The 19789-nt window shown below is 36.7% G+C and overlaps 1 protein-coding gene across 6 annotated transcripts in view; it reads right to left on the bottom strand.

Moving 5' to 3' along the window:
• SH3KBP1 (SH3 domain containing kinase binding protein 1) overlaps positions 1 to 19789 on the bottom strand; it is a 212431-nt gene that overhangs the window by 91729 nt on the left and 100913 nt on the right. For 4 of the 6 annotated variants that reach the window (XM_088051918.1, XM_014253926.2, XM_088051917.1 and 1 more), the window contains 3 exons: positions 13944 to 14050; positions 5929 to 6052; positions 622 to 696 (listed from right to left, as the gene is read on the bottom strand). In XM_088051918.1, the coding sequence (XP_087908044.1) occupies positions 622 to 696; positions 5929 to 6052; positions 13944 to 14050 (306 nt within the window). The remainder of the gene's footprint in view (positions 1 to 621; positions 697 to 5928; positions 6053 to 13943; positions 14051 to 19789) is intronic. The other 2 variants (XM_014253812.2, XM_014253731.2) reach the window with 1 other exon arrangement.

Here is a 19789-nt window from a genome sequence, read left to right as displayed (position 1 = left end):
TGAAACGAAAATAGCTATATATCTTTTACTCTCCTTGGCAGAAAAAATGTATCAGCCAGAATGCTGTGAGTAATAACTGTCAAAGACAGAATGCCAAATGAAGAGCATGCAGTAAAGTAAAAATTTTAAAAATCACCAAAAAGGAAAACTTCAAACAAACCAAAACCCAAAATATATTTTAAGAAAAGCAAAGCATACTTTATGAGTTCAACAATCACAATAGGAACTTTACTTTTAGAGCAGATGGACTTTTGATTCAAAGATTAGCGGTGATTATTAACAGTCTTCTCATTTCAGGGGGCAAAAATGATGGGACTAAATAGTCTTAGATTCAATCCATAGCTGAGATCAAAACATCCAATGCAATTCACAATTTATGATGGGCTTATGCACGTACACTGTATGGACACGGAGCACACACATGCACAGGGGGAACAGGTGCATTCTCATTGCATTAAGGCTGGGCAGTTCATCAGCAGCAAACTGACTTCAGCTTACAGACAGATATATGCACGGAGAGTAGCCATAAGTGGGTAGCAGTGGCACAATTTACAAGTGTAGATAAATCAAACAAGTTCAGAGGACCGAAGCTATTGCTGGATGATTTTGAAACACACTCACTGTTATAACGTCTGTAGCTGTCAATCTTTGCCGGTGCCACTCTGTACAGAATTGTCCCTTCAAAGGCAGATTTTCCTGACAGCAGACAAGAGAAGGAAAGACAAAAAAAAAAAAAAAAAAAAAAAAGAGAAGGGGCAGAAGGGGCAGGGTGGGGGTAAAGAGATCGAATGACGGTAAAAAGAAGGGAAAGGAAGAGGTTTTAATCTGTATTTTCAGTCAATGACATTTAAAAGCCTCATTAGCAAAATGATGAGAATATTGACAAGCAGATCTGATTGTACATGAAGTTGAAATATTCTTACTGCACGTATGTCAGATAACAGAATCTCATTATTTTGCTAAAGCTGTTATTTACATTGTCCAACAGAATGTATTCTTCTTAGGTTTGGTCTGTTGTCCATCAAGTTGTGAGACTTGCAAATAAAATTGCCTGTTTTATGCAGCCTTGCACAGAGGAACCCTGAAAAAATATTATTAATTCAATGATGTACTCACAGTGTCTCAATATTCCTGATGCAGATGTAGTGCACTTGACAAGCACAGCTTGTTCAAAGTCCAAACAGGGTAATAAAATACATCTCTCTAATGTACCAGGATCCTGTGAGCATCAGAAGCACTATGTCTTCCCAAGATGACTTATTGGAAATACTTTGGACAAGGGAATTGGTCTTAAACAGTGTTTAGTAGAAAGGATAGGACACTAAAACCTGAATAAATCAGTTTTTCAGCTAAAAGCTTAATGAGGTGTGACTTGGCATTGACATTAACAAAAGCAAAATTCTAAAATTAAGAGGGAAAACAGGAAAACAACTGAAACCGAATCCCACTTCTCATCTTAGATATTTAAGATAACATTTTTATTATAAAATGCATTAATTTATTTATTTTCATTGCTAGTGAGATAGCTAATTCTCTGATATTTAGGACATGAAATTCAAGTGAAGGTAAGGGCATGAGCAGCTGTTTTGTGTGTCAGATTTAAAAACCCAGGCAAGTCCAAGGATACAACAATGCCAGCCCAGCTTGTTCCCAATCTCTCCTACCATCAAAAAATTGACGCCTTCCGTAAAATTTTATAGCAAAAATAGCCAGTATATGTGAATTGTCCCAACACAGAATCACGCCCAGTTTGGTACCAAAAATGTGTGGGATTTTTTTTCTGCTGTATATCATTCTGTTGGACTTTCAGACAATAAAAAGCTACACTTATTTATATATTATAAAAAGCTGATTCTTTCTTTCATTCTTACAGTTTAATTAATAACAAAAGATTGTCATTGCCTTTGTTTTATGTAATGAGGAAGTAAAAATGCTACAAATCCATCTTTACACTTTCTTTTTACAAGGTACCATTACAAGAGTGCTATTAAAACAGTCAAACATCAACCCACTGCTAAGAGAAAAGTAAGGTAAGCTTCGTGACACTGTGGAGAGCCAGAGCGACAGTAATAGAAATCTGAAGTTTTAAGAACACAGAACAGAGGAGGTTGCCTGACTGAAGCATCAGCTGATGAGACCATGATCAGTTCTAACTCCAGCAGCCAGGACTTTTCAGGGGCCATCACTAACATATTCTAAAAATAGTTGATAGATACCATGAGGCCCAGCTGTACCTTAGAAAATGCACATCAGAGACAGCAAGACACAAAAGGCCACCTTTCAATGCTGTCATGGCACTGCTGTGAACATAGTAAATGCTTTTTGAAATAACCTCCTCAATGTTAAATTGCAATTATCTCAAATAGAATTTTTTTGATTGCATGTTGACTTTCTGCTCCTCTACAGGCTGTATTGACAAAAAATGGTATTGAAAATAGTCTTAAAATTAATACTCTATCTCTGAGAAATATGAAAAATTATCTTATAATCCATGTATCTAATATAGTAATAAATTGCTAATGCATACTGCCCATTCATGCTGTAACAGTTGGCCCAAGAAAAGCAATATTTTCATTTAAGAGCATGCTTTAAAGAAAAAGGAACTGCTGTTTACTCTAAGAGTACCTGATCTTGTCTGTACTTACATTCCAAAATGTGCTTTTGAAGACAAGAAATTTGGCAATCACCTTACAGCTGGGACAAATGCTTTGAAATCAGAGAAACAACCCCCCAAATATTTAGATCTTGCAACAGTCTTGTTTTCCAGCCTGCTGAGCACTCACCATCGAGGGGAGGCCCAGTTCCCAACCCTTTCCAAATAAGGGGCAAGCAAAGTCCCACAGTCAGGATTCAGAAATATTCGACGCTTCCAAAACCAGCCCCAGGCATTTTCAGAAAAGGAAATTTTTGCTCTGAACAAGCTTCTGAGGTTAGTCTATGGCAGAGCATGAAAAGAAACCAAGATAATTTCTTCTGGCTGCTTACTCTGATCTGCCATAAAATATACATGGACATAACAAAACCAATAAAATCATACAACATTTTTCTCTCCATTGGGGCTGCTGTAGATTGTAACAGAAGGACAGAGAAACACAGGTTTTTATAAACTTTATTCCTAAAAAGCCAAGTTATGTAATTTTTCTCTTCTTCTTTCACTTTGAGTTCATCAAAATTACATTTGCCCTTCAAAAATTCTCTTTATAGATGGTCAGTAAAATGTGATTTAAAAATCAAGTTTAATTAAATTTAACCAAGACATTGAATTTAATTATTAGCTTAAAAATACTCGTGTGTTTGCACAGTGCCAGTTCTCCACATATTCCATGCAATTTTCCCATGTCTCAAAGTAAATCTGCCAAAGTATTACCTTATCCAGTCTACAAGTTGGGATGAGCAGTTCAAGGCTGCTGCTCAAGATTGCAGAGCCAAGCCCCAACCCTTTCTAGGCTCCTCTGAATGCTGAGCAGAACCTCAGTGGCTGCCCAGGGTCTGAGTTCAAACCCTCACCCAAGTACCAACTTCATAACCTAAAATTCACATTCAAGGCTTCCACCTTGCAAAGTCCTGTGATACAGATATATTTGAAGCTCTCACAGAAGCCGTGAATACACACCTTTCTGAGATGTAACCTAGAGCATTTCAACAGTTCTTCTAACCTGATGGCCAAATCTTCCAGGGTTTACTTGTTCATTTTTAATTTTACTATGTTTTCAGACTAAACATGGAATGAAATTATCGTTCCTAGTCAGTTGTGTAAACTTGTTGAAATTTTTGGAATCTCATTATGGAGATTTTCAAATCCAGATATTCAGTGTGCCTGAACAGAGCCTCATGAAGCACTATGTGTTACAGAGCAACAGCTGTGTCAATCACATAAACCATATATAGAAAAAATTGAATTTATGTATATTTCCCATAATTCTCCTAAGGGAATGCAATTATTAAATTGACAGTTTTACTTGAAGAAAAAATAAATAAAAATCCACTAAAATCCCCACAATCTCAGCATTCCTTGAGTCACTGTCTCCCTCTCAGGAGGTTTACAATGCTCTTTTGTTTTATAGATATATCTAATAGCTCCTCATCTGAGATAGCCACAAAGCACCTCCAAAAAATTAAAATAAATATGGAAAAGGAGGAAATCCATCTCCCACCTACAATTACCCTCAATTCATTTAAAGATACAACAACACTTCTGTTACTGCTGTCTTCTCCATACAAGTGGAGGTTTGGGTTCCACTGACAGAACCAGCACATAAATTCAAGCCTGAACAAAGCATGGGTCTTAATGGACATCAAAAGTTAATGTTTTGTGGCTACTTTTGCACACCCCAATGTATGTTTTTGCTAAAAGCCATTTTTAGGAGGCTTATTATGAAGTATATATTACCAAATTACCAAATTACCTGGGGAAAGAACATTCATTCATTCATTCATATAAAAAAATTGGGATATTCCATCCTGAACAGTATCACCTACCTTGTTCACTTATATAGTGAACAACATTACAGACTCCAGAGCTGAAATTACTCTACACAATTAGTTCTTCCAAGATGCACTGTGTTTATAATGAACATAATTCATGATAGCATATGCAGGTTATAGAAATCAGTTTGCAATGTCACCGAAATGTGCACCTTTACTTAATGCCCTTTCTCCCTCTCCATCACATTAAAATTATAAAATTTAAAATATGCTCATTCCAGTCTGGAGAAATGTTACATTTAAATATCTTGAACAACACTGACCACAAGATTAGGTCACCAGTATACATTCACACATGAAAATATACTCCATTACAAAAAAAATATAAAATATTTTCATCATTGCAGAAGTTAAGGTTTTCAGGATTGTATTTCTGTGGTATGGAATAAGGGTGACAAATTTACCTTAAGTGGAAAAATGAGGAAAAAGATGAAAGTGTTATAATTTTCTACCTCTTATTGACAGAGTTAACTATAAAGATTTTGGTAAATTTCAGCTGAAATCAGCTTACAAAGGTCTTGGTAGTCCTTTGACTTCTGCCTATTCAGAGACCTCGGGAGAACACTACACAGCAATGAACATCTGCAGTACTAAAAATAGGAAGACCTTGGCAAGTATTGTGAAATTAGCCTGAAATATGCAAATAGAATTGCCTTTTTTTTTTTTTTTCTTCTGAAGATTCAGATGTGATCACTGAATTAGGAAAAAAAAAGTAATATCTGCTTGAAAAACATAAAACCATGAAGACCAAAAACTTTTTATTTCATGTAACAGCACAGGTTGTTTTGGTTCAGGTTATTCTCCCCGAGAAGTTATAAATAGGACAGACAACCCACTCCCACGTTTATACTATTGCAAACTTAGTTACCAAACAAGCTTTTCACCTGCAGCAGTACCGGCCCACTGTAAATGAGAGAACAAAGTCCATGTCCCAGTTCTGGCCTTTTTCCCTTTGGCTGCTGGGGCAGTGGGTGTCAGGGGTGATAGAAACATGCTCAGCACCTGGAGGGAAAAAGTGCTGCATGTCCCACACCAGTAAATATGAATCCTTAAGTCTTTGGTTGTTATAGATATCATGGCATTTTAATCCCTCCACTTTCAATAAGCCACTTTGTAAATATTTGGTTGCTTTCTATGTCTAAAAACAAAAAATCCCTTGTAATTAATTTTGAAATACAAATGCAGTCATCATCATTGCCTTCTCTCTTAGCCTGTTGTGGCTCAGCAAGTCTTACACAGCTCAGAGAGCACTGACAATGCTGCAACTCAGGTAGCCCTGCAGGTATACATAAATCATCATCATCTGACCCTTTCAGCATAAATTAAAACATGGCATTCAAAAACACTTCCAAGAAAGAGATAAGAATGTGCTGTTCTATCAATGTGTTATGAGCTAAAGACACAGACATACATACAGAACATCAATAATAAGTTTTTCCTTACTTGACTTTATTTGCTCCTCCTGTACTATTCCAACATCATCAGAATCAGAGAGCTCCTTTATGAAGTTGGAGGGAAACATGCCAGTCTTTCCATTAAGTATTCCTTCCCACCAGCCCTCTTCCACCTGCACCGACACAAAAAAAAGAGGGGTTTTACATAAGCAACACTTTACTGAGTACTATTATACACATTCAACAAATGACAGCAATGGCTCTGAATAGTTTATATTAATTAATTTCAGGTATAAGGAGCACATGGCATAGGCTCCAAGCCAGAACTCCTTTTTATTTTTTTCTTCATAACTGAAAACAAGAGAGATGCATGAACCCATCTGTAAATGTCAGCAGTGCTGACAGCAGTCAAAAGCTTGGACAAGAATTACATAAAAGGATAAAAGAGCAACTAGAGAGCACAGGGTGTCTCTACATTTCAATTTTTATGGATATCTATTCAATCAGCAAATTTTCAGTGCACACTGTGGGGCTATTCAAGACCATCTTAATGGATGTGATTTGTGGATTCTGTTCGAATTCCCTAAGTAATTGTGGTGGTTTTTATTTCCCACTTTTTTTCTTAAATGCCAAACTACCATATTAATCAATGGTGAAAGAGAAACACCTACAATGTGTTACTCAGAGAATCTAATTTAGAAATCTTAATATAATGTAAACATCCTTGCCTTCCCCATCAAAATCAGAAATTTTGTATCTTAAAAAATAAGAATGGTGCTACATCATTCATGTGTAAATGTAAGAAACCTGTGGAGAACAAAGAACAGTACTAATGCATATTTGAATAGAGATTTACAAGGAGGTACTGAGATACATAATAATGATAGTGTCAGGAGGAGGAGGGACACTACCTAGCCAAAACCCAAGAGAAAATATCACTTTAAAATTGCAAACTCCCTCCTCTATAACCCATTCAGGATTGAATGGTGGTGTCGGGCACTGAAATGACAGCTCTTAGAAATGCCTTTAGGTTATAATGGCACAGCAAGAAATGACTGATTATATGCATCAGCTAAACACACCCTTGATAGATAAATGTTTTTCATCTGTCAGACACTGTCCCTTCACTAAAAACATGACACGGGAGGACAGTGTAGATCTGTGACACATCAATCTCCAATAATGTTTGACTCATCTCTCTCCTGCCTATCCTCCCCCCATTTATGAAAAGAGAAAATTAACTTTACTGTTAAAAAAAACAACCCCACACTTTAAATGAAGCTAGATAATTATTACAGAAAAAAATTCTATGAAAACTATCTTCTTACTTATCTGTGAAAAACTTGAGTCCTTAGAAAAGACATCTCATAATAATACAACCAAGTATTTCCTCAAAATATAGAGGAATGTATGCTTTTTTTCAACTTAGCTACATGAGACATTTCAGTAAAAACCCCGTATTTCTTGATCTCATGAGCTGAATTTTTGTTTTCATTTGGAAGTGGCTCAGTCCAGACTCATTTAATCTCAGTATCTGTCCATGACAAAACTTCCCCCCCTCCAACGCCTCAGTAGTATTCCCAGCACATCTCTGGGAATTATCTTGCTCTTCTTACTATCTTGCTGCTACTTCAGAAGATAGAATACATATCACTCAATCACTTCAGTGAGGTGGAGGTTTTTCAAATCACAGTATCAGAGTCTCTAAAAGGTAATATTTGATTACTTCTCTCCAGACTAATAAAAAGCAACACGGAAAACTGAAACTGCATGACACACAGCACTCAGACTCTATAAATTAATTATATTGCTAAAGATGATTCGATGTAAATTTTATATTCCATATAAAAATATATTGTTATATAGAAAAAACACAAAATGGCAAAGACTCTTTGAGCTATAAAATATTTCAATTTTTCTAATGCAGTATTCCCAGGTGGCTATATTGATTAGAGTTAAATATTAAACCACGACTGCATTAGCTGATTGACCAGAAGATGAATCAGAGGATTTACAGAATTCCCAAGATCCCTGCTTTGCAAAATGCTGAGATTACTTGACAAATAATGTGACCAATATCATTCAGACGCAACTTTTCCTCTAGTAATTTTCACTTGCTTACTTCTTCTAGAGTAACACTTCAGAGTTTTCTTACCATTAACATTAGCACTCTTTATGTGATGTGTTGATTTACAGACCTCTATCCATATGTACAGAAATATATATACAGAGATCTTTAGACAGCTAAAACTAAAATCCACATGAGTATACTCAGATCATCCATTAGCTTATTTTAAGTTTTTCAGCTGACTGAAAAGTTGTCTAAAAATATCATGTCATATTCAATAATTCTACAAATTCAGAAAAAAATCTAAAGCAAAGCCCAGGGTTTTTTCCACAAGGAAAATGCAGAATCATGTTAGCAAGACATTAGAGATTGAGGTCAAACTGGGCCTCCCAAAGATTTATTAGGGAATTTTCATCAAAAGTATCAAAAGCTTAAAGTATTTTAAACATTAAAGCTACCTGCTACATGTCCTTAAGCCTCAAAACACACCAGCTAAAGATGAATCCATGCAATATAAGACACTAAAATACCTCCAGGTTTTAATTATTCCAAACTGGGGCATTCCATTAACCACATGGTTTGGTAAGTTGCAATAATTCACAGCCAATATAACCTTACAACTGAAAATCCATTATTCATGGGGGGCAATCCATCTGGCGGCACGAGCTCAATAAAATTTGTTACCCTGCTATTAAAAGAAAGTGTTTGCAGATTTTATACATTTACATCCTGATTTATGCCCAGCATTCATGTGCTGAACCAAACAATCTAAAAAGAGGAGGGTTTCATTTGGCAGCCCGTGTCCTATGCTGGAAAAGAAGTTCTACCAGCAGCTGGTCGCCAGAAAATCTAGGACTGCCACAGCTGCTTGCTTACACCTTGCTATATAATTAATAGGCTAAAGTTGTTAAATGATTAAAACGTTCAGCTCTTTGGAATCACTGACCTAAAGTGTATTTCCAATAAACTCCTATATTGGCCTGTTCCACAAGATGTTCTACAACCTGAAGCTTTGCCTATTAGGCTGACAGATTACTTACAGTTTAGCTAAGGCAAATGAGGAAAGCTCTGAGTCAGGAAAGGTTTCAAATGGAAGAAAGACTCCCTGGATCATAACAGAGTCTCTCTGGTCTGTTGAAACTAAAACACAGTCCCAGGAATAAAAGCAATGCCAGAGGCAGGCAACAGGAAAGAGAGAAACTCAAGGTCAACAGATTTTCTTCTGCTTTGAGAGAACTAGAGCACAGAAAGCAAAGGAGAAAAAAACTCTTTTATCTTATAAATTATAATGGAAAACATTGAGCTCAAAGGACAAAAGCAATCACATGTTGAAAGGAAATTAAAAACATAGATTCCCAAGAGGCAAAATAAACAGATCACATCCACTGCCAATGGGAAAATTCATTTTGGAAACAAGACCTCAAAAGAAGATGGTGCCTACAGTGCCACTTGATGGCTTATTTTGGGAGTGCATTCAGAGAGAGCCATGCCCCTAAGGTGTCAGACATCCCTTGGAATTCTGGTACAGCACAGTATGTCTGGAAACTGTTTGATAACTCAGGTGTAGAAGGTAAAAATTAAAAACTGCACAAGTGCTTTGTACTAGGGAATCTTTTCAGCTTCAGGTTTCTCTATTTTAAAGTGTCAAAATGCGCTTTGGGAATTTTTGTTTGTTTGATTTTGTGGTTTGGGTTTTTGTTGGGGTTTTTTAACATCATCTTCTGAACAAGAAACTGAGGGACTGCAAAAACAATCACGTAGAACTTGGATGACCTTAAACAGACTCAGTGGTACTTACACCCCGATTTCCCCAAAAACAAGTCCCCTACCACATGAACTAACCAAATAAGAAGTCATCATAGAAATCCTCGTGAACAAGCTGTTAGAAGACAATCTGGAAAAACTGTCACAGCATTCCACAGAAAAGAAACTGAGAGAAGTGAAACCACAGCATTTATTCCCAGCTGTTTTCTTGTAATTTATACAACTCTATATTTGTGACACAGACCAACCCCTCACTACAGTTAAATATTCATTATTTATCTAATATTTAACATAATATTCCCCTTTCAACTCTATAGATGCCAAAATAAGTCACTGTAAGTGACAGTCCAGCTCAATCCCCAGTTTATCCTGTTCTTGGACATGGGTTGCATCACTTTATCTGATAACAAGAACAAAAAAAACCCATCCACTAATCTTGCAAATAAGAGGACACAGATTTGTCAAAATTCAGTTTGCATTTTTATAATTTCAAAGGAGTTACTGATAGATTTTGATCATGTAATATATGACAATGTTACCTAAATGTCAAAGAATAAGCTCAGTGGTATTACAGAAGGTGTCAGGCAAAGACTTGTGAGCTTAACTCCATGCACTACACATTGCCAAAAAGCTGACTTCTCAGCAGGAGGAGGCCAAGAGGTGACAGCAACACAGTGACAGAGTAATCCCAAACGCAAGCAGCCTCAGAACTCTTGAATGATGTGCCAAATGTCCTTACTCTCATGGTACAGGTTAATTATCTGGCATCCTATGAAAGTGTAAGGGTGAAACATAATTGGAATTTAGATATTTGCATTTAATAAGACAATTAGTTGCAGTTGTATTTTGGAACAACTGTAATTAGAATTAGAGGTAATGAGGTAGGAAAATGACAAGCAAAGAGCTATCAATCACACAATAAATGTGAACATAAACAATGATGAAATTGCTTCTCTTTTTAGCTTTAAATGTACTTTTAATTTAAGTCTGTTAATTAATGTCTCATGGGTATCAGTGTCTCTGTAGTTATGGAAACCTATTTTAATGACAAGAATTTTATCTATTGTGTTGAATGTTTGATCTCATTATAATTAATTTCTATCTAGGACAAATAGGAAGGAACTGTGAATTCTGAACACATACAGCCTCTAAGGATATCCATCTGGTGACAAGTTCAAAACTCACACTTGCTGTTGTTTCAATCCACTCTACAGCCCCAAATCACTTCTGCTGAAACAGGAATTTCCCATTCAACCTACTACTACAGGCATAAAAAACCCTTTCAAAATATCTTATCCCATCTGTTGGCACCAGGAGGAAGGATCAGGGCAGCTTTGGATGCTATTACATATACAGAGGTGGGAGAAGGGAAGACATCATCATCCTCAGCACATCCCCCTGTGATGTCAGTGTAACAAATTTTCACTGGGAATCTGGGGAAACACCCTTGGGCACTGCTGGAGGCAGCTGAGACTTGCGTTCCCTTCTGTCAAACCTGTGCTGGAGGCAGTGATCTTGAACAGGCTTGGGGAGGAGCAGAACGCACTAGGTTAAGAATGAAGTCCAATTAGGTTTTCTTTGCAGCAGGAAAAGTTTAATGAATTCAACCAAAAGCAACATTTCAACACTGTTTTTTTTCTTCTCAATAACTACATGAAGATATATAGACAGTATATTGACATAAATAATACCAGTTTTAGTTTGCTGTAACTCAGTTAGGAATTGATTTATTTTCAACTAAACATAAATCTATGGAGATTTTAAAATATTAATCCAAGCCAATTAAACCAATGACTTTAACTGATACAACTTTCTTAGGAAGATACAATATAACACTGTCTGTGGGAATCTGAGACCTATTCATGAATAAAAAGATGGGATAAGAGAAAAGAGCGACTGGAAATGGAAAGTGAATGACCATTAATGTTCCAATTACACTGAACTGCTCTAAATAATGTGAAAGATACCATCCAGTTTTTAATCCTGAGTAATGATAAACAAAACCTGTATTTTACAAGAATATCTCAAATTGTTGCCTTTGTGGAAAGGCTTTTTCTGGTTCTTTGGTGAGGGGGGTTCTGCAATAATACAGCATGATTTTGGCCCTTGCAAAAAAACCTCAATTTTTACAACTGAGGAAGACCTATTTTTTAAATAATAAGTCACCCACATCAAATATTTATCATTTGAAATAAGAAGCATTTTATAATGACAAAAACGCTACGAATTCTATTTCAATGCAATGACTCTTTATGGGCATTACCTAAAAGCAGAAGAGTTAACAACTAAATTAGCACATTTGTTGGTGCAACTTTCTGCACCAAATTAAGTTCCTGTTTCAAAAGAAATATTCTACTACCACAAACTACCACATCTACTTTTTCGAGGAACTAACACTATTATGATAAGAGCAGAAGAGGAAATTACAACTAATATTCAACATCAACTGCTTGATATCAACCATAATGGAAAATAAAAGTCCCACAACAATACTTCCTGAAGCACTGAGAATTTTTTTTTAATTTCCTATTTTCCCTGTTCCACCAGCTAATCTACTTTCACCCAAAAGAAAACCCCAAGCAAGTTTCAAAAAACATGCTCTTAACTACAAGCACACACATGGAATGTTTCACTTTTATAGTTCTACATTTTACAATTTTAATGCAGACATTTTCAGTCTCTTTTGGATATAAATAAATCAGGTATGTATAATTATACATACAAGTTTATAAATTTATAAAAAACTTTATAAATTATTATAAAGTTTTTCAATTTTTAAAAAAGACTAGAGATACATTCCAAAAGTGTGTCATCTAAATTATTTAATCATGCAATTCATTCAGTAGAGTTAATTTGTTGGCTGGATACTAGGAAAAGATTTTATTCCATTAATTTACTCTTAAAAGACACAGACTTAAAACTTTTAAGAAGCATTTGCATGGCCATGTGAGGTCAAATATACCTCAAATTGCCCAATGAAAACAGTTCATGTGACGTCATGAAACTCATTATAATATGGAGTTTACAATATATTCAGAATATGCTCTTATAACCTTGAAATCCCCCATTACAAAACTGCTCACAGACAGAATAAGGTCGGTTAAGCGACACATATGATTCCAGGGGAAGAATGATGTGCAGGGCTGGTGTGCACAGCTAGGTTAGAGCAAAACCAGTGATCACTAAGCTTCTTACATTCAGATGTGAGAATTTAATCTCTTATAAGAAAATGCTGGATGCCATGTAGATTACAGTAGAATTTATACTCTTTTCGAATTGATTGCGTAAGTGACAGATGCAAGAAAAAGTAAATTAACTATATATCCTTGAAAAGAAAATAAATGTTGAATTACTGCTGAGTCATGACAGAGAAAAAAATCCTACAAATAAATGATACAAACTGCAACATACATTATATTGGCTGCCTGAGCAGACTAAGGTCTTCTTTTTAAAGTTAAATAAATATGATAAAATTAGTCTAAATGCACTCTACTAAAAGGATGCATGCTATCATTTTGACTTTCATCCTCATGTTATTAAGCTCCAGAAGATATTTGTAAAATCTCTAATGGAACGCTGAAGCTTTTGGGAGCAAACACCATTTCTTGATCCTGCAGCCAGGGTCACCCATGCAAAGAAAATCTCTGTCTCTCTGTCCAAGCTTGCATAATTTGTTCCCAATTTGTGTAATTAATTTTCTACATCCAGTTCTAACCAAAATAAGTGCACCTTGAGGTTTTTTATTTGGTTTTAGGTTGGTTTTTTTAAACTGATTAAGACCAAAATTCTTAAAATTTGCTGCCAAAGAAGACAAAAGGTGAACTCCTGTAGAGATTCAAGTAAATTTCTTAAATATGTTTAACTTTGCAAAGATAGTTTTTCCCCGTAACTGGCTTACTAAAACCATGAAAAGTTTCTTCTGCTATAATCTTTGGTTCTTCAGAGGTATGAACTCAAGAGCTCTGTAACATGAACTTAGAGCTCTTTCCCTGAACAGAAGTCTGAAACATCAACTGATGTAAAACCAGCAGAAATGGTACAGGGGGAAAAAAGAGTCACAAAATCCACAAGAAAAAAACCAACAACCCCTAATCCCCAATAGTAACCCCAACCAGACAGGTCAGTATAGTAGAGAAGAAAAATGTCTGGTTTAAATTATGTACTGAGGAACTTAGCATGCATGAGACATGTCAGAAATACATGTATGTATATTCAATTAAAGATGTGCTCACCTCCCCCACAACTTCAATGATGTCGCCAACTTTTAATTCCAATTCATCTTCATTTTGAGGCATATAACTGAAAGCCACCTGACATCTCCTTCTTCTGTTTCTCTCTCCTGAGGGAAATGAAGGAAATAGGGAAATCATAAAATGAAAATAAAATTCCATGTCAAACACAAGCCAGGGGAAATTATTAAAGATGAAAAATTATTCTTTGAGCATTGTTATCATAATCTTTTTTTCGTATTTTTGTGATACTTAGTCTATCTAGATTTAACTTATAAAAAGAGCCAAAATTTAACTAATTGCGCTTCCTAATGACAAGATGGACAAACTTCACCCAAAGGATCTTTCCAAGTGCATTGGCTACAATTTCTCTTCTAGGCTAATGCTCTATACACATGGTGTAGGCAAATCCAGAAATTGGAGAGATGGGGAAGGGATCCAAAGCTTATAAGGAAATAAGCTCTCAGCTGTATATTTTTGTCCACAATTCTTCTACAGGTGTAGAAATAACTCATTAACCGTTCTTTATATTTTTTTCACAGAATCACAGAATTGTTTAGGTTGGGAAAGACCTTTAAGACTGTTTAGTTCAACTGTTGATGCAGCTCTCCCAAGACCACCACTGAACCACATCCTTAAACTCCACATCTACATGTCCTCTAAATACCTCCAGGAATGGTGACTATACCACTTCCCTGGGCAACCTGCTCCAATGCTTGACAACACTTTCTGTGAAGAAAGTTTTCCTAAAATCCAATCTAAATGTCCTTTGGACCCAACTTGAGGCCATTTTCTCTTATCCTGTCACTTGTCACCTGGGAGAAGAGCCCACCTCACTACAAACACCTCTCAGGTGATTATAGAGAGTGTTGAAGTCCTTCCTCAGACTCCTTTTCTCCAGGCTAATCAATCCCAGGTCCCTCAGCTGCTCCTCATTGGACTTGTGCTCCACACCCTTCACCAGCTCTGTTCCCTTCTCTGGACGTGCCCCAGCACCTCAATGTCCTTCTTGCAGGGAAGGGCTCCAAGTAAGGCATTGATCTGGTGGCTCATGTGTCTTCTTGCATCCTCATTCCCTGTGACTGGAAGGACAGAGAAGAACACTGCTTGTGCTCCTGATCCCTTAAGCAGCTGTCCCAAGGCCCTGAAGAATCAATCTCCTGATTGCCCTTAGTCTGCTAGCTGCAACTTTCTCACTGCCTACCTGGGAAATCAATAATCTGAGGGCTGTACCTTTCCATCCACACCTTCAACCCCAGCTCCAGGGAGACTGCAGAGCTCCCAAAGAAGTGGGTCCTGTTGGCAAATCAAGCCTTCTGTTCCCTTCAGAAGACAGTCTTCCACAATAGTGACCTGCCTTTTTTTTCTTTATAGTAGCTGTTTGGACGCAGGGTATAGGCTGACATCACCTTGGTGACATTCCCATGGCAGATGAATCATCATCACCATTGTTCAGTCCCACTTGCAGAGCCTCACAGGCACCAGGGAGGTGGGGAAGTCACAGAGATACTCCTGCTGCACCAGGCAGGAACTCACATTTATATATCCATGCAGATATATATGTGTGTATGTCTGTACATACACGTATTTGTAAGGCACACTAATGTTAGATTAAAAAAAAATAGAAGGAAAACCACTGCAATTGGGTTAGTAAGATTAAGACAGGCTAATCTTGATAATCAACTATACACTGGAAATGTTGATAACAGCAATCTTTCTCTTCTAGCTTGGATGTCCAGGCTGTGAATCCATAGCTTTGAGTTAGACCCCTTACTTGACACTTCTGCCATCAGAGTTTTAAGAGAGATAAATGAAAATACTCTGTTCCAGAGGTTTGTTTGCCAGATCTGCTCACTTACATATAATTATAGTTGTATGAGATGAGAGAGCTTCCCTAAATTAAGCTGCTAAACTGGCTGCTTAGCCTCTGTTAGCTGAAGTACGACTTGCCGATATGAATCATGACTGTGTTGGAATGTGGTGGAGGAGTAGAAGAGAAAAAGAATTTATTCAAAACATAGAATTCCCTGACTATTCTCTCTTCTCTAGAAGGTGTGCATTGTATAAACCATGCTATTTCATGTAATTTGTATACATGTATCCACACAAATATATACAGGCACTCTATACAAGTAAATGCACCTTCTCTTATGCTATTTCTCTTAACTGTTAAACAGGCTCAATATACACCAAAGTTGAAGGTGACTTTGAGTTGAAAAGTTGAAAGACACTTTCCAAGCATGGTCTTAAACTGAAATTAAATTAAGAAGTAGATTTTATGGTGAGTCTATTTTTTGTTCTGCAATGTCTCTTGATAATCCTGCTCTAGAGTGAATAGTGATAAAAAAAGCTGCAGATTTTTTTTTCTAATCTAGTAATTGAAACTAAGGAAAGAAGGTAGAAAGGAACCCACTGATTTTTGCTTTCTGCCAGTATTTTTCACAGCCACTGCAATCCTGCATGAGTGACAGCTCTTTGAATGTCAAAATTAATACCTTAATGCAGTGTAACCAAACTCACTCAAATTGTCTCTTTTTTCCACCTACAGATGCCTGCTCATTCTTCACCATCTAAATTAAAATGGTCCTAAATGGACAAATTTACACAGCTGCATTCCAAATAAATGTAAAAAATACCTTCTATATTGAGGGCTTCTTTCATTGTGCAAGAGAGGCTGGCTATTTCCCCTAAAAATAGCATTCCCACTATCATTTCTAACAGCAAGTAGCAACTGATGTTGCTGATGTTGCCTGATGTGACAGATAGCAGTTGTCATCTTATTTAATAATAAATATCGTGTGACTCTTTGGAGAATATTTTTGAGAGTAAGAAATAAACACAGTTCTGGATGTTAATAATACAACTGTATGAATTCTCCCCCCTTCCAATCCATAAAGTTATTTTATTACTCTATACAAACTATAGTGAAAATCTGCATTTATCTCCATTAGTGTCATGGTTGCCTCACTGTACTCCCCTCTCCCTCCAAATCTTTCTCTGAAGAAACACTTAAGGGAAGAGTTGCTAGCCTGCGAAAGACTCGGATTCTATGTACCAATTAGTTGTTCTCTCTGATCTAATGTATGACAACAGACCCAGCACTGAATACCTTTGGTTTTAAGGAGAAGGTGCTGATGGTCCCTATGTGTATGTCCTTCTTGAGAAGAGCATGAGTTGTGTGAAGAACTCTACAGCCCTTTTTCTACTGGTGTGGTTAGAACAGACTTTAAGAGGTCTAAAGTTAGGTCAAATGAAAAAAGGAATTAACTTGTATTTAGACGTTTGAAACAAGCAAACAAATAAATCTTTGAGGGCACAAATCCAAGTTGCTTTCAAGTGGTGTTTGATTGGATCCTCAAAGTGGTGTTGCTGCCCCTGACAGCAGGAGACCATAAAGGGGTTTCCTCCATCTGTAAACATGTAAGAGAGACCATCTTTTCCACACATTTAAATGCTCCTCTGGCATTAGCAACAAAGACGAAAGAGGCAAGGACAACACACTGGCATTCAATGCTTACCTTTGTAAGGGTCATCAAAACCTGAGGCAATGCTACACAAACAGTCACACTGTCACTTCAGCATCAGACCTAGGAAAGGTCACAGACTGACAGCCCATGATTAGCTGAAAAATACAGCAGCAGCTGCTGCAGCAGCAACACAGATTGGAAGTTAACTGTTTCAAAGTTAACTGGAATTTTGAAATCCAAATGACCTTCTTTTTTAAAACTTAAAACCTCTGTCATGAAACATGTTTATATCAATGTGTGCGTGTGTGAGTGGGTTATATGGTGGTTTCTGTAGAGTCTAATTATCACTGATGCCAATGTTCTTATAGCCTATCCTCTCCTCTATAAGGACAAAAAAGACAAGTTGAAGAAAATTCCTGACTTCTGTTTCAGATTTTCCTATACATGACATCATCTTCCCATCAGTCTCAGTTTGATTTTTGATTCTTCCAGCTTTCAAAGCTGTATCTGTAACTGGGGGGAGCAGGTTCAGCACAGTGTCTCCAGGCTAGACAAGCTGGGCTGTGATTTGATTCAGCTAGAAACCAGTTCTAAATTTAATGTGCAAAAAGACAAAAGGCAACTATTGATAATTAAAGATGATTTATACACGTATAGGAAAGATGTTAATGATTTTAATGGTACAGCTGTTTTGGACAGCCAGCCTAGATGGCTACTAAATATTACCTTTTTTTTTTAATAAATCATTAAATTGTTGACTCAGCTTAAGACAATTTAAAGGGGAGTACTCTAAAATTAGCTCTCCCCCTTTGTTTTAACCAATCCCTTTTCACCAATAAGCAGAAACAAAATATGAGTTATCCACGACAACTGTGTGTATCAAAATGCACATGTTAAGAAAAAAGCTAGAACTGCAAATTTCCTTCCAAAAGGTAGATTCTTTTGAGAAAACCACCTAATTAAGAGCAAACTGATAGGATTAAAAATGTTAACTTTTAAAATTCCTTTAGGTGTATTTGAGATAGTTATTTAAGATTTCAGATAATCTTAGTCATGCTTAATTTTAATGTGGACTCTGCCACTATCTTCCACAACACAAGGACTCCATCCTCTTATCCTTTCCCACTAGAAAAAATAACAATTTTGGTTTTAAAAGGCACCAGAATGACCAAGTTCCAATTTCCTTCTTTTCCTGAAGGACTTTGGCAGTGTAATTCTGGCCTGGGATTTAACATGTCAATTCCAACTCTTTCATCACCCACATGCTATTAAAAGGTGAATGGCTTTGGATGGATGAAAAAAAAAACGCTGCTGAGATCTCTTTCCCATCTAGCAGAAAACAGAACTAAGATGTGTGGAAATACTGGGTGGGCAAATCCATGTTGGGGGTGAAGATGTGATTCTAGGAGGGGGTTGTTTAGTTTGGGTTTTTTGGTCTGGTTTGAATTTATGACATTAATATACCAGAGGCAAACTGAAGGAGGTGAGGGTAGACAGAATATCTGAGGTGCTTCCAGTACTCTCTCAAACGGGTTATATAAAGCTGCTGTGTTTTTCTACAGGCAAATGAACCGGGAATTGCCCTGCTTTGACACGTGCAGCTAAATCACAGAGACTGCAGGATTTCATTAAATACAATTAAGCCACAATGCAGTATGGCATCACTGCTAGTAATGTATTACTCTGTGTGTTAATGTACTGCTGTCACCCTGGACTGTTTTCTCATGCTAGACTCTACAGCAGCGCTTCAAGTTTCAGTCATCTGGCTGCTGCTCTGGATTTATGGCCAAGATTTGTCTGTGAGGAACCTGAAAACCTGAAGACACCTTTTTTTAACACCATCGCATTTTAACACATAGGCACTGTCAGAATAACAGCAAGCCTCATTGTTCAATTAATTTATTCTTTTGTTAAAAACATACAGCAGTAATCAGGCCTCTTAATGGGTATAATTCTTTTGCATAACAGTGATAATTAACTGAAGCAACTTACAGCAAAAACACAGTACCAGTGGTCAAAAGCTCTTAGGAGAAAATCATAAATTAACTAAGAAGTTAATTCCATATGCCACAGCTGGAGCCAGGCTTGTGCGTGTGACAGACAGAACTGCAATACTAGACATGCTGAGATCACCACTTAAGCCTAACCCAAAGCAGAAGGAAACATTAGATAAATAACTGTAAACAAACTCAAAAGACACTTCCACAGTTTAACCATACACTGCCAAAATTTTTTTCTTTCTCAATCTGAAAGTTTTAAAATGCACATAAATGGAATAGAAACTTCATCAAGAATGCAGTTAAATCATCACCAGCAAATTAGACAAAGCAACTCCAAACTCTAACAGAAACCCTCAAACTTTGCATCCAGGCTACATACTTT

Source organism: Pseudopodoces humilis, chromosome 2 (assembly GCF_049639895.1).
Source record: "Pseudopodoces humilis isolate 2021_Gansu_Grassland_sample_001 chromosome 2, ASM4963989v1, whole genome shotgun sequence".
Classification (NCBI taxonomy): Eukaryota; Metazoa; Chordata; class Aves; order Passeriformes; family Paridae; genus Pseudopodoces; species Pseudopodoces humilis.
Note: the sequence above shows the minus strand (reverse complement) of the source record. Positions and strands in the feature narration are given on the sequence as shown.